The sequence below is a fragment of the Cyprinus carpio genome, chromosome B23 (assembly GCF_018340385.1).
Source record: "Cyprinus carpio isolate SPL01 chromosome B23, ASM1834038v1, whole genome shotgun sequence".
Classification (NCBI taxonomy): Eukaryota; Metazoa; Chordata; class Actinopteri; order Cypriniformes; family Cyprinidae; genus Cyprinus; species Cyprinus carpio.
This window is the reverse complement of record NC_056619.1, coordinates 9,228,001-9,242,913: the sequence shown is the minus strand read 5'-3', so window position 1 is coordinate 9,242,913 and position 14,913 is coordinate 9,228,001. Positions and strand designations below refer to the sequence as shown.

The window sequence follows — 14,913 nt, the reverse complement described above, 5'->3', positions numbered from 1 at the left end:
AATGGTATGTGGGTGTGCGTTTCTTCCAAAATACGGACTTGCCTGTCGCTTTCTGTCATTTCTGTGTCTGTTTATATCCAGATTGTCTGTTCAATTCCTCTTCTGTTCTTTCATTTGAGTTTGAAGGGGAGGGTTTTCTCTCTCTCAAAGGCTGTCCTTTTTGCTGGAGAGCTTTGGCATGCTGTTCTGGATGGCTAAAATTAAGTGAACAGTCCCTCCTTGTCTCTGCTCCATGCCCCGGGGGCTGTCCCTACCCTGACAAGCCGCTCTTGGCACACTGTTGGCCGGGCAGTAGGTTAGTCTGTTGACGGGTGTTGCAGTCACACCTCAGAGAGCGCCGGACCTGTGAGACGTGATCTTGCACACTCGGTTAAAGGGGGTAGGGTTATTTGGTGCAGGTAATGGATCGCTGATTATTTCTTCATTTGGGCCCTTGACCCTTGTGGACTTTAGCAGTGGAAAGGTAAGCTTTATAATGTACGTTCTATACTCACCTAATTAGGGTGCACAGAAAGGTCACTTTTATACGAAATTACAAAAACACTGACTTGCAGGCCAGAATTATAGGACAAGTACATTTGGATTCTGTCAAGTGGCTTTAATAGTTTCTTTTTAAGCTTTTAAAGTGTATTTATGTGAATTGAAGGATCTTCAATTTTTAGTTTAATATAACTGTAGTATATTAAATTAGACAAAATGCTGTAGATCAGTGAATATGTTCAATGATATACAAATAAATTAAAAAAAAATGGGACTTTTAAAGCAACTTTTGCCAGAGTAATGTATTGTATTTGTATTATTTGAATTTGTTTTTTTTTTTAAACATTTTTGTTTGAGAAAATATCAATATGTGATTAATTGCTTTTTTCCTGTTGATTATTTACCAGAATATGTAACAAAAAAATGTTTGACAGCCCTAATTGTTTTACATATATCTTCCACATGCACACACAGCCATACATACTTTTATATATATATATATATATATATATATATATATATATATATATATATATATATATTATATATATATATATCATTACACATCAGTTATTAAATCACTTAACAGAACTGCTTTACTGATTTATTAATAATTTAAAAATATCTACCCTTAAATGTATTAAATGCAAAAAATAAAATAAAATAAAATAAATTAAAATGTCACTAAAAGAATCATTAAATTGAAACTTTTCATGAAAATAATATACTGTTAAAATTTTTCAAAAACAATTGAAACCAGCATGAATACAGAGTACATCTGGGAGCTTTATTTTCTTTATCGTGGACACTTTTATACGTCATTGACCCTTGGCTAAAGTTGAGGAAAATGAATAGAGTGAACATGGGAAAAACTAGAAGCTGAAAATAGAAGAAAGAAAGGAAATCCAAGCATTAAGGAGCTGTAAAAGAAAAAGGGAAAAGCAGCTGATGATTTCCATTTGGGTAGGCAAACTGAACTCCTGGAGCAGCCAAACAAATCAACGTGATCTGGGCGAGATCTCTGAGAGGGATAACACGAGATGATCGGGTGTGATTAATCCAGAAAGAGGGCTTTCTTAGTAACCGTGAATGTTTAAATGGGACGCTTTAATGCATAACGCGTAACGTTTGTCATGGGGCACTTTACAGGGCATTTGCTAACGTCTGAAGCAGCTGATCCTGATGTTTGTTCATAGTGAATGAAAGTTTCTCTTGAAAAGAATGAAAGATTTCTAAACCACTTTCATCATACTGAAGAAGTCTTGTGTCAAAGTACAGTTAAAGAACAAGCAGTTATGAATGAGGAGAGGACAGGCTGCAGTGACACAAATGTACCTCTGCTTCTCACTTGCTTTTACTTCAGGACCCATGTTTTACATTGGACATCAAGTGATGTTACAAAGCTGCTACCATTTAACCAGTTATTTATTATAATATTTAAAAAAATGTCTTTAACATCAAACAGGATTATTATTATGAACTATATAGGTGCAGTATGCTAATTAAATAAAGTGTATATAGAAGGTTTTAGTGGTTCTGAAAGTGTAGAAAATGATGGTTGCTAGGGTGTTGCTATGTGGTTATGATGTGCTGGGTGGTTGCTAGGGTATTATGTGTGTTTTGGTGTTCTGGGTGGTTTCTAGGATGTTACTAGGTGTTATGATGTTTTAGGTGGTTGCTAAGGTGTTTCTGTGTGTTATGATTTTCTGGGTGGTTGCTAGGGTCATTATGTGGCAAGTGGAGTATTCTGGGTGGTTGCTAGGGTGTTACTATGTGTTATGATGTTCTGGTTGGTTTTTAGGGTGTTGCTGTGTATTATGATGCTCTGCATGGTTGCAAGGGTGTTAATATGTGGTATGATGTTCTAGGTGGTTACTAGGGTTTTACTATGTGTTATGGTGTTCTGGGAGATTGCTAGGGTGTTACTGTGTGCTATGATGTTCTGGGTGGTTGCTAAGGTGTTACTATGTGTTATGATGTTCTGGGTGGTTGCTAGGGTGTTACCATGTGTTAAGATGTTCTGAATGGTTGCTAGGGTGTTACGCTTTGTTTTGATGTTTTGGGTGGTTGCTAGGGTGGTACTATGTGTTATGATGTTCTGGTTGGTTGCTAGGGTGTTACTTAAGATGTTCTGGAAGGTTGCTAGGGTGTTACTATGTGTTATGATGTTCTCTGTGGTTGCTAGGATATTATTTGGGTAGTCAAGTATTCTGGATGGTTGCTAGGGCAAATATTATATGTTGTTATTATGCTCTGGGTTGTTGGTAGAGTGTTGCTATGTGTTAAGATGTTCTGGGGGTTGCTAGGGAGTTGCTGTGTATTATGATGCTCTGCGTGGTTGCAAGGGTGTTACTATGTGTTAAGATGTTTAGGGTTGTTGCTAGGGTGTTACTATGCGTTATGATGTTCTGGGTGGTTGCTAGGGTGTTAATATGTGTTAAGATGTTCTGGAAGGTTGCTAGGGTGTTACTATGTGTTATGATGTTTTGGGTGGTTGCTAGGGTGTTACTATGTGTTATGATGTTCTAGAAGGTTGCTAGGGTGTTGCTGTGAATTATGATGCTCTTCATGGTTGCTAGGGTGTTACTATGTGTTATGATGTTTAGGGTTGTTGCTAGGGTGTTACTATGCGTTATGATGTTCTGGGTGGTTGCTAGGGTGTTAATATGTGTTAAGATGTTTTGGGTTGTTGCTAGGGTGTTACTATGTGTTATGATGTTCTTGTGGTTGCTAGGGTGTTACTATGTGTTATGATGTTTTGGGTTGTTGCTAGGGTGTTACTATGTGTTATGATGTTCTTGTGGTTGCTAGGGTTTTACTATGTGTTATGATGTTCTGGTGGTTGCTAGGGTGTTAGTATGTGTTAAGATGTTCTGGAAGGTTGCTAGGGTGTTACTATGTGTTATGATGTTTTGGGTGGTTGCTAGGGTGTCACTATGTGTTATGATGTTCTGGGTGGTTGCTAGGATATTATTTGGGTAGTCAAGTATTCTGGATGGTTGCTAGGGCATTATATGTTGTTATTATGTTCTGGGTTGTTGGTAGAGTGTTATGATGTGAGTGGCAGGATGTTCTAGGTCAGTGGTTCCCAACCCTTGTTCTGGAGGCACCCCAACAATGCACAATCCTTTCTCTGACACACTGATTTCAGGTCTTGGAGTCTACTAATGAGCTGATGACCTGAATCAGGTGTTTTTGATTAAGGAGACATGCAAAACTTGCAGTACCAGGGTTGGGAACCACTGTTCTAGGTGGTTTCTTGCTTAGAGCTCACCTGTTTCATTTGTTTAATCATCCAGAGGCAAATTTAATTAGTTATTAGTACTTCTAACAGCAATGGTTGTGGAGTGAGGAACTCCAGTGGCTATATGTGATGGTGCCAGCTTGTTGAAGTTGTGGCTATGGCACCTAGCGGGCACACGCTGCATTTCTCGCCAGCTGTCCAAACAGGGTCGAGATAGAGAGAGAAAGAGAGAGAGAGAGAGTGGAAAAGAGTGTTAAACCCCTCTACCTCTCTGCCAAATGGAAAAATGCACATCCAAACACAAAGCTGCATTATGCTGCTCTGCTGTGGGACGTCATACAGAGTTAAAATCAAATCAAACCCAGTGTACAAACATGCTGCATGATGAGTTTGTGCTGTCTTTTGTTAGTCTTGAGCGTCATCAGAAGTGATAACATACAAATTAGTATTTGAGGAGGATATGTGGCTGTCAGGTATTTCGTAGTCAAGCGCTACACAGTGGGCTTTGCTATCTAGAGCTGTTTGTGTGAACCAAAGCATCCTCATCAAGTTTCTGACCGCAAGATGTGCCACTTTCAGATAAAAGGTTTAGTCGGGTTTTTGTTTTTGTTCTCAGCATTGAAAAATGAGCTGCTGTACATGGAAAGAGAGACAGAGGCCTAACATCCAGAGGAGAATTCAGGTCAGTGAAGGGAATCGGGCAGAAGAGCGGAACGCAAGAGAATATTTATTTGGAGAAACAGTGAACTAATGGCAAAATGACAGGATTACAGATGGTGATGGAGACAGAAGCGTGAGTTTAGCATCAAATACAAAGCCGTTTTTTTTAATATGTTGTGTTTGTCTTTTCCAGGCGGGGAAGGGCGAGCCCCACGTCTTTAAAGAAAAGACCTTCAAAAAGAAGCGGCAGTGTGGGGTGTGCAGGCAGAGTGTGGAGAATTTGGGCTCTTTTTGTCGAGGTGAGTAACATCTGACCATTTCTGCTTTTATCTCAGGGTTTTTGTTTTTTTGGTTTGTTTTTACATTTTTGATGTGAAGGACCCACAAATGTGATGGTCCCCTTGTGATATTTTTATTTATAAAAAATGTATGTCTCACAATTTATACTGAGAAAATCATGCTACTATAAAGAAAACGTAGATTATGAAATTAAATAATTTGCTTTAATGTTACTGTACTAAAGAAAAATCAAATTGTGAAAAAAAATATTATCTGGAAAATAATCATTAGAAAAAAGATTTAGAAGAAAGATTTTCGATGCTATTTTAATACTATTCATCCCTGATACAAACTCCCATAAATTATTAAATTATGTTGCATCCTTTAGTTCACTAGGGGGTTCCCTAAGATTCCCTGTATTCCTCCCTGACCAACACATTTCTCTCTCTTTACCGCCCACAGTCTGCAAAACAGCCACTCATAAGAAATGCGAAGTCAAGGTAAGAACATTTCTCCCATTTCTCATCTGGTCATCATAATGTATTTATCAATGTCTCTTTCACTCCCTCTTCAGATTAACATGGGCATATAAAATGGGAGTTTATGTATTTAAAGGCTAGCTCTCTCTCTGTGTTTCCTGTACTGAAGGCCTCCCTGTGTTGGGGCGGCAGTGTTGGCAGCCGCACCCCCGCACCACACAGCTGTAGTGAAAGACTCATTGATAAGACCAATGGATGCCAGTGCTGGCACACCCATATCAGGCACGTCTCCAGAGGAGCACCCTGGGATCTAGAGTCCCAAGCAACGCTGTAAACCTATTTGATTTATTCATATTTGCTGAGCTTGTATAGAGTAACTACTGTGATACCCAGTTTTATATAACTTTGTTCGTCACTCCTTGGCACTGGCAAAAGTTTGGTCAATGTGCAAAAAAACAGTGAGTGGTTTAACATGCCACATGGTTATTCAATCAGCAAATCGCAACCCACTGAAATGCTCTTTACGACAGAGAGCTGGCAGTTTATCTAGAGCTGTATCATGCTTGGAGTTGAGCTCACTGGCTGAATAGGATCATTTTCAGGCATGAGTTTCTATAATGACTAGGTTAAATGATTATGTGCATTTCATGAATGCATTTCAGTGACTATGTGAAATCAGGGTACAGAATGTACATTTTACCAGACAGAATTCACTTTTTGAAAAAATCTGGCTTGCCATATATATTTTTAATAATAAAAAAGAAATCTAAATATGTTTTTTGTAGCTTTAAATGTTGATTAGTTGATTTTCATTGCAGATTGCAAAAATCAATGCAGCTAATTTTAATAGTGTGGTACAATTGCAATTCTGGCCTGGTAACTGAAATGTTGTAGGTTTGAGTCCCACAGCAGGCTGTCACAGTTCTGGGTGAGAGCTGTTACTGTATCAGATCTTATTATTTATTTGTCCCACTGCTTAATCTATGAATTGATGAATGGTTAACTGATCATTTGTCATGATTCATGTATAAACAGACTTTTCTTCAGATATCTGGTAGATTAAATGTTTAGTGCAAGAACTCAACGGCAGTATGGGTACAGTCGATTGGGTGTGATAGTCATCAGCTTTGCCATAGTGGAGAGTGGCCATCCTCTAGAGAACATGACCTTTAAAAAAACAAACAAATGAAAACCTTATCGGCCCTCTAGAGCATCGACCATCCTTCCCGCTCTTAGCACCTTGCAAGACACAACAAAGACAAATTTCAAGAACACTTAAGCCCTCTTTGGTCAGAGTGCCATGACATCAGTCCAAGTCATGGGTTCAAGGAGTGTCCGGCAAACTCTTGCTCCATCTTAAAGTGCTATTACAAAAATGTTAGAAAAAACACACACAAAAAAAACACAGAGCACTCCTGCAACACAAATCTCACATTTTAAATGATTACACACTGTGTTTGACCCTAAACAGTACTTCATCTCAGAGTATAACCTGCAGTTATTTTATTTAGCGCAGCAGAAATCAGTATAAGCGCTTCTCCTCTGCTCTTTAATATAGAAAATCCACTCAAACACCATTCAGCTGTTTCACGTTGTACTCTTAAGCTTTTGTCCCCTCCCTGGGCTCTGTTGCATTATTAGATGTGAATGGTTTTTTATTCACCTCCTCATAACACCACCCTCATTATATTATATTACCTCCACACACACACACAGTGAATTAAATGGGAATGCCCATATGTTGAAAGCTAGCAGTTCTGTTAGAAATACAGATATGTGGATTATAGAAAACGCGAATGGCTATTTGAATGGTTATTTGACTTCAGGAGCCATTAGGGAGTTATTAAACTCCTACTCGAATTGTAGAAGTCCTTTTAAAGTTCCTTGTGAAGTACAGTGTGATGACATTTTGAGATGTGATGTCTGGCCATATTTTACCTGTTAATGGCAGTTTCTCCACAAACAGTGTTGTAGTTTGTTGCTTGGGTAAAATAGGGATTGGTCAGGGTGGTCATCCACCTACCAACTTGTTGATTATTAATTTTGTAATTTTTGTTTTTATCATGAATATTTCTTGAAAACCTCTTTCATGACTCAATCATCTTCTAACGACACTTACATGGAAAATATATATGCTTTTTTTTGGTTCAGAACTCCATGAGATGACACTTAAATAATACTCAAATAAAGCCACCAAAATCATATAATAGGATAATAGGATATGTTATATCAACATATAATAGGAACAATATCACAACAAGTCAACAAATTTGTGAGAAATTAAGATTCACAATGATGGAGACTGGTACTTACAGTATATGAATCTATGAGTGATACAATGACCTGCACTGATCCGAGTAAAATACAAGGAAAAAACAGTTAAATAATACCAATAATTTTAATAAAATAAAGAGAGATTTAACACACACACACACACACACACACACACACACACACACACACACACACACACACACATATATATATATATATAATTATCTTGTTTAAAGCTGTCTGTTTTATGCTAAATTTTTGAAGTGGGTCCATTGTTTAAACCCACAAACAATTATCTACCAACCAATCTAAATATCTCAGCACTTCCCAGGACAACAGCTGGCAGCAGATGGTGTTTATCTGGACTGACTCATTGCTCTTTTGATTTAAGATATATTCTATTTATATCCGTCATTGCTTGGGTGAACTATTCACACGAGTCATACAGTAGAAATGAGCTGGCTCTGTCTGGTCTGTAACCAATAAAAACATAGTTTATCCACCTCTAGTGTAGCCTGCAGTGACGGTGACTGTTTATGTTTTTTACTTCTACCCACTTACATGGAAATACCCCAGTTCATTTTTCCCGAAATGCATTTCCTGAAAACAAAGCTGAAAGGGAATTATTGTCAGTACCGCTGTCTTTGTTTGTGTGTCTGTCTGGTGTGAAACTCATCTCCAACCTTATACCACAGGAAATAACCTCCAGCCCACTAACAAGCGATTGACTCATCTTTAACTTGCTGTAGCATTTATGATGAACCTTAGCTGTCACTGAGTCAAGTTGACCGGGCATGACAAATCACAGTTCAAGAGCCACAATTTGCTGTTTCATGTTAAGATCACAACTGTGGAGGATGTCATGAAGTTTTAGACTTAATTTTGTAATTTAAGTTGCATAATGCATTTCAGTGGGCTCAGAATAATTTGCAATGGCAGAAGAGATGATTGTCATTCAATACTGGAAAAGACTGATACAAATATTAGAAAAAAGGATTTTGTGTCTATTAGAGTATTACGGCTTTAACTTAGTAACATGCTAACTAAAACTGTATTGTTTGAGACGAATGCTAGTTGAGTATGCCAATCCAGAGCACTAGTAGTGTGGTAAGTGAAGCTGCTGTGTATGTAGAGCATTCCAAATCCCTCACTCTTGAGTGTCCATGACACTTAGCATGCTGTCTTAGCACATAAAGTCAAAACTTGACTGTATTTTTGTTTTCCCCCCCCATGCATTCTGTGAGTGGTAGGATCTTATCTATGTGCCAGAGTGGAAAATTCAGTCCGTGTAGAAAAAGAGAGACGGTGGGGGAAAAAGATTTAAGGGGCCAGAGAGGGGAAAAAAACGAGAGGAATAGATGGCAAAGTAGACCGTCAGATGGAGGAAGAATCATTTCCGCCACTTTTCTCGGCAAAAGGGATCCTGTTTCTCATGGTACTGGTGGCTGAAGTGGGATATGAACTGGTATAAATGAGGGAAGTGAATGGGTGGGCTTTTCCAGTAAATCTTTGATTTCATCACCCCTCTTTATGAGCTCATCAATGCCATGAGTTTCCCAAGCTTCCCTCAGGCCAGTGTGTGTGTTTATATATGAATCCAACTGTGTGTGTTTTAGCTTTGTCTAAATCCGTGCTAGTTTCGTTTTGCATCATTTAGAGGTTGGTGTTCTGACTCAGAGGTCTGGATTAAATCCGACTCCTAATGTTGGGTAACAAGGAGCGGTATATGCAAAAAAACAGAGCTAAAAGGGTATAAAACCATGAAGGAATCAACCCCGGATGCAGCCCAGGGCCCTGTCATGCCATTTAAGCAAAACATTACTTTTTCTGTCGTCCACTGACTTGCAATATCTATCTATCTATCTATCTATCTATCTATCTATCTATCTATCTATCTATCTATCTATCTATCTATCTATAATCTTAAATTGAGAGGAGATACCTGTTAACTGCGTACATTTCGACACTGCCTAAAGATTTATTAATTTAGCCTAGAAGCTTATCTAAATACGTATATTTTGAATGAATTATTATAGGACATGAAAAGATAAGCTTATTGTCATTGATTTGTACTATTTCTACATTTACCAGACACTTTTATCCAAAGGGACTTACAGTGCATTCAGGCTAACAGTTTTTACCTAACATGTGTTCCCTGGGAATCGAACCCACAACCTTTTGCACTCTTAACGCAATGCTCTACCACTGAGCCACAGGAACACATTTCTGAGGGAGCTAATTAAATTAGTTTCTTATTCTCCCAAAAAAAGAAGGAAATAAAAAAAGGTCAAGCCGCCATGAGTTTCCCATTGCATTTTGCCATCAGTGTAATTGGCACCATATGGAAACTATCCGTATGCATAACTTTCAAGTGAAGAAAGATGTCTATAACATCAGTACATTCTCCAATATGTCTACGTCTTTGTATTTATAGCATCCATAAAGGATTGTATAAACACATAAGATCAGAACAACTGCGGCATGTCGTTGTCTAATTACAGAAGCCATGCTAGCAGAGGTGGGATTTTTCCATTGCTGATATCTGCTGATTGTGCACTGTTAATTGTTTAGATTTGTTTCCATTTGGAGGGAATGTATTTTCTTCTGTTTATTCATATCTTATCTTTTTGATTGGTTGCGTCACTCTAGAGATTTGTGACTCTTGCTTAGATGGGGAATAAGACAATAGAAGGGGTGAAATAATACTGAAGCTCCTGTTAGAGAGACTAAAGGAGAAAGATAGTGAGTTAATTAGAGGATGATCTGTGTCTGCTCTGGTCTGTGTGTACACATGTTGTCTGCTGGAGTTTGGAGAATATCTCAGTTATGGATCTCCATGTAGGGAATCAATACAAATAAAAAGATGTAATTGCGTTGTGTGAAAGCAGATTTTCCCAGCCTCTCCTGCGGGATCTGCTCAAAGCTGTGTGTGTGTTAACATGCTCACAGCTGCTCGAGGCTTGAGGTCATGTTAACACACACTAATTCACAGTGAATTGACATCTGTCTCATGCTAATGTCTAATAGTTAATTAACTGGTTTGGTTGCAACATACTTTGGTATTACCTTTTTTTTTTGTACAAATATGTATTGTGTGGCCCCTTTTTTATTTTGTACAAGTTATTTAGATGCTTCTGTATTATTATCTACAAAAGAGCAGTTATTCCTATATTATTCCTATATATGCAGTTATTCCTGCCCGCTGTCAGTATACATCCATACTGGCTACATTTTGTTTGAGTCTGATGCTGCTTTAGGGATAATTTTGTCTCACATATGCATAATTATATTATATTAATTTTAGTAAGTATTATAATAATAATAAATAAAATAACCATTATAAAAAAAAATCTGAAAATAATTATTAAGTACTATGTTTTTTACATTTCTAGATATTTTATTTTCTATTATTATTATTGTTGTTGTTGTTGCTGTTATTATTATTATTTTTATATTGTACAAATTACCCTTTTATTGTTATAAATGAATACTAATTATTAATTATCATTGTTATTTTCTAGATATTTTATTATTATTATTATTATGTTGTTGTTGTTGTTATTTTATAGTATACATTATTATACAATTAATTGTATTATTATTGTAAATAAATTATCTGGAAAATAATTTATAATACTGTTATTTAATAATAATGTTTTATTATCATTATTAATTTATAACAATAAAGTGGTGATTTATAAAATAATAATAATAATAATAATAATGATTAGTATTGTTGTTTTTTCCCATTTTGACATTTTTTCACAGTCAAGATTAATTAACAAATGTATCATTACTATTTTCACATTACAGTAATTGTTTGCATTGCAGTAATGGGAATAGTTATATATATATATGGGAATAATAGAGTAAAAGAAAAAAATGGTCCTAATTTTCTTTAAGGAAAAGAAATATGACCTTCTTCTTGAAATATGGTCTGGACATTGTCTTGTTTCTTGAGATGTACACTCACTATTGAAGAATTCATTAAAGGAATAGTTCACCCAAAAATTTTGTCATAATTTACTTGCCCTCCTGTCCTTCCACTTTCCCTCTTATGTTGAACATAAAAGACTTCCATAGTTTTTCTTTCCTTATTATGGAAGTCAATGGGGGCCAATAACTTGGTTTGGTTTCCTTAAAAGTCTTCAATATATCTTCTTTTGTGTTCAACATAAGTTAGAAAATTATACAGGTTTGGAACGACTTGAGGGTGAGTAATTGATGACAAAATTTTCATTTTTGGGTGAACTGTTTCTTTAAGGCTGTTTTTGGTCATCTCTATTAAAAGCCAGTATCTGCTTCTCCTGAGACCCCTGTACTCTCTTCGGACTAATCGCAGTAATCACACTGTTTACACCCGAGCCCACCATCCAGCCTTTCTCTCCTCCCACGCTTCCTCCACCGCTCTGACATCCCTCCGTCTCTCTCCCCCTATTTCCTCCATTTCCTCTGCTCTCATGTTCATCTCCACCCTTCTTGTATTCCTGCATTGGTTACTGTATGACTGCTTGTTACATATCCTTCTCTAGCCATCCTCTGATCTGCACTTCCTCTCTCTAGCCTTGTTTATTTCTCCACGTACATCTCCAGACCCCAACACACACGTGTACATGCACACAGAGCAGTAAGGAACATTTCCTCTCTGCCTCCGAGGAACTCTTAAAAAAGCCTCACACCTCTATGAACAGGAAACGAGTGCAGAGCGGATGAAGCAGCTGCTACTGAGATGACAGTATCAAAGTCCATGTCAGGAGAAATCAGTCCAGGAACTTCTTAAGAAAAATAAAGTCACAATTTGCATAATATTTGGTCTAAATGAATTGAAATAAAAATGCTTAAAGCTGAAATAAAGCATTTTAAATGCAAAGTTTATTTGGGCATTACAATACCAAAATGTATCATGAAAAAATAATATATAAAAATAAAAAACAAAACACAAAACAAAAACTTTTTTTTTTGGGGGGGGGGCTTTTTTTAACAGTTTAAAGGAATTAAACAGTGAAGGAAATGCAAGGTCTAATTCTATTATGGAAATAATCACTATTTGCATATAATTATTATTTCTTTTTAAATATGCACACATTTACTTTTATTTGTTTGCCTAATTTGCAGAAAATGCCAAAAATGAATCACATAAACAGTATGAAACAGTATCATATTTTCAATTTTTCTTTTAGAATATTAAATTTGGGCGGGGGGAGACAGTACATATTAGTATATGTTAGTATGATTACATTTAAGTGAGTGCTAAATGATGCCATTTTTAAAATGAAATACTGACCAATACCAATACATTAAAGAATCATCAGTCGTGTTTCGGTTGAGTCACTGTAGAGTCAAAACACATCCCTGTCGCATAAATAACCTTCCTTACTGCTCTGGTTTTACATTTGGCACGTGTACTCACTTGTGGACCGCTTCTCACCCTTAACGTCCCATTACACGTGGGAACATGTTCCTCGGGCCTCGCAGCAGAACACAGGGGCACAGAACAGGGGCTGCTGTTACTTCAGAGACAGACGGAGAGAGGGAAATAAGGACAGGGGTTGGGGAAGAAAGAATAATGGATTAAAAAAAAGGGATGAAAGGCTGCTGCAGTAGTCGTGCTTATGATTTGGCCCTCCAGATGTGATTCAGAGTTTGTTCTGGCTGCAGGCCGGCCGGTCTGAGGGAGGTGGAGCGGATTGGCATTTTGTTAAATGAGGGAAGAATGAAAAGCGGAAAGTGTGGATTGGATAAGGAGAAAGAAAATCAGGGAGAGAAAGAAGGTTACATACAGGAAGAAACAAAGGAGGAAAAAGATTAGTTCAAGAAGTATTTTGGATTCAGAAACACTCAGGCTTGTGCGGCAACAAAAATTTACCATGGTAACCATAGTTTCCACCAAAATAGCATAGTCGCTACACTTATTAGTGGTTGTTGCTCATACTGAACAAACCCATAATCCTGCGTATTAAACTTTGGCATGTAGCTCGTCCAGCACTTTTTGTGCTATGGACATGAGTGATACCTCAAATATTGTTTGGAAGAGATGTGATACTTTTCTCAGGAGATAGACAGCTGGACAATGAAACATCTGAAAACTATCCCATAAGCACACATATCTATACTTGGGTGGAGGCCACTTTTGATGGGGTCTGTAATGAACCACCAAGAACATCCGACCCACTGCCTATAGCTATATCATGCTAAAAAAAAACAGTCAAAACACCTTAGTGACCCACTGACAGTTTTGTATAGGCAAATAACACATTTCCTTAAGAAAATTAAAAGGGCACCTATTATGCAAAATTCACTTTTACATGTTATTTGAACATAAATGTGTTGGCAGTATGTGTACACAACCACCCTATAATGATAAAAATCTGTCCGCTCCTTTTTTTTAAATCCCCATAAATCATAAGCAGAGTCTCAGAACAAGCCGTTCACAGAATCTGTACAATCTGACATCACTTTTCACAGGCTCCACCCACAACTGCTGAAGGACACTGCTGTATTAGCAAAGAACCCGTCCTGAGTGAGCCACACACAATCCGCCATGTTTATCTTCACGCTAGAGCTTTTAAAAGCAGCATTACGAAAGTTAAGTAAGAAATGTCTTCTTATTAAAGCTATAGACGTTATTCAGTCCAGAGCAGTAAGTGATTTTTATTGTGTGCTTTTATTTTATCGTTGGCGTCATATTAACAGCATAAACTGCAGTAGGTATCGTTACTGTATATTACGCTGCTGTCAATTAATACACAGATCTAATATATACATGATTTCTTTCCCAGCTGTTTACCTTCACAGAAATAAATGACTGTTTTTGTAACTTATGTTACAATTAAACAATTTATTCTTAAATTATTAAGCAGCACAACTGTTTTCTGCACTGATAATAATAATAATAATAATTGTTTCTTGAGCAGCAGATCAGCATATTAGAATGATTTCTGAAGGAACATGTGACACTGAAAACTGGAATAATGACTGTACATTAAATATATATAGTAAAAAATATGTTCAAAAAATGTTAACAAAGTTATTATAAATTTCAGTATTTTACAATATTACTGTTTTTACTGTTAAATGCAGCCTTGATGAGCATAAGAGACTATTACTGTTTTTACTGTAATTAAATAAATGCAGCCTTGATGAGCATAAGAGATTTCTTTAAAAAAAAAAAAAAAAAAAAAAAACACTTACCAGTGACCAAACTTTTGAATGATACTGTATTTTGGAGGAAACTGTGGAACATTTTTGTAAGTGAAGACCAAACTACAGTTTTAGAGGAAGAGAAAGAGTGAATGAGTGGTGCATGAAAACATGTACAGGATGAATGAGGACATGTTTATGGAATGAATGACATGCAGAGGAAAAAGAAATGAAAGCGGGGGGAAATTTACCAGAGGGAGCAGGAAAATGTTCCCAGGGAATAAAGAAAAAAAAAAAAAAGAGCGAGAGGGGCATTGAAGAAGAAACATCTGCTCATAGTGACAGCGCACAAGAGTG

The 14,913-nt window shown here is 36.9% G+C and overlaps 1 protein-coding gene across 5 annotated transcripts in view; it reads left to right on the top strand.

Moving 5' to 3' along the window:
* The window catches only part of tns2a (tensin 2a), a 50,217-nt gene that overhangs the window by 13,906 nt on the left and 21,398 nt on the right, over positions 1-14,913 (top strand). For 4 of the 5 annotated variants that reach the window (XM_042751207.1, XM_042751208.1, XM_042751206.1 and 1 more), the window contains exons 2-3: positions 4,578-4,683; positions 5,126-5,163. In XM_042751207.1, the coding sequence (XP_042607141.1) occupies positions 4,578-4,683; positions 5,126-5,163 (144 nt within the window). Of the gene's footprint in view, positions 1-4,340; positions 4,407-4,577; positions 4,684-5,125; positions 5,164-14,913 lie in introns of all 5 variants that reach the window. The other variant, XM_042751210.1, reaches the window with a different exon arrangement.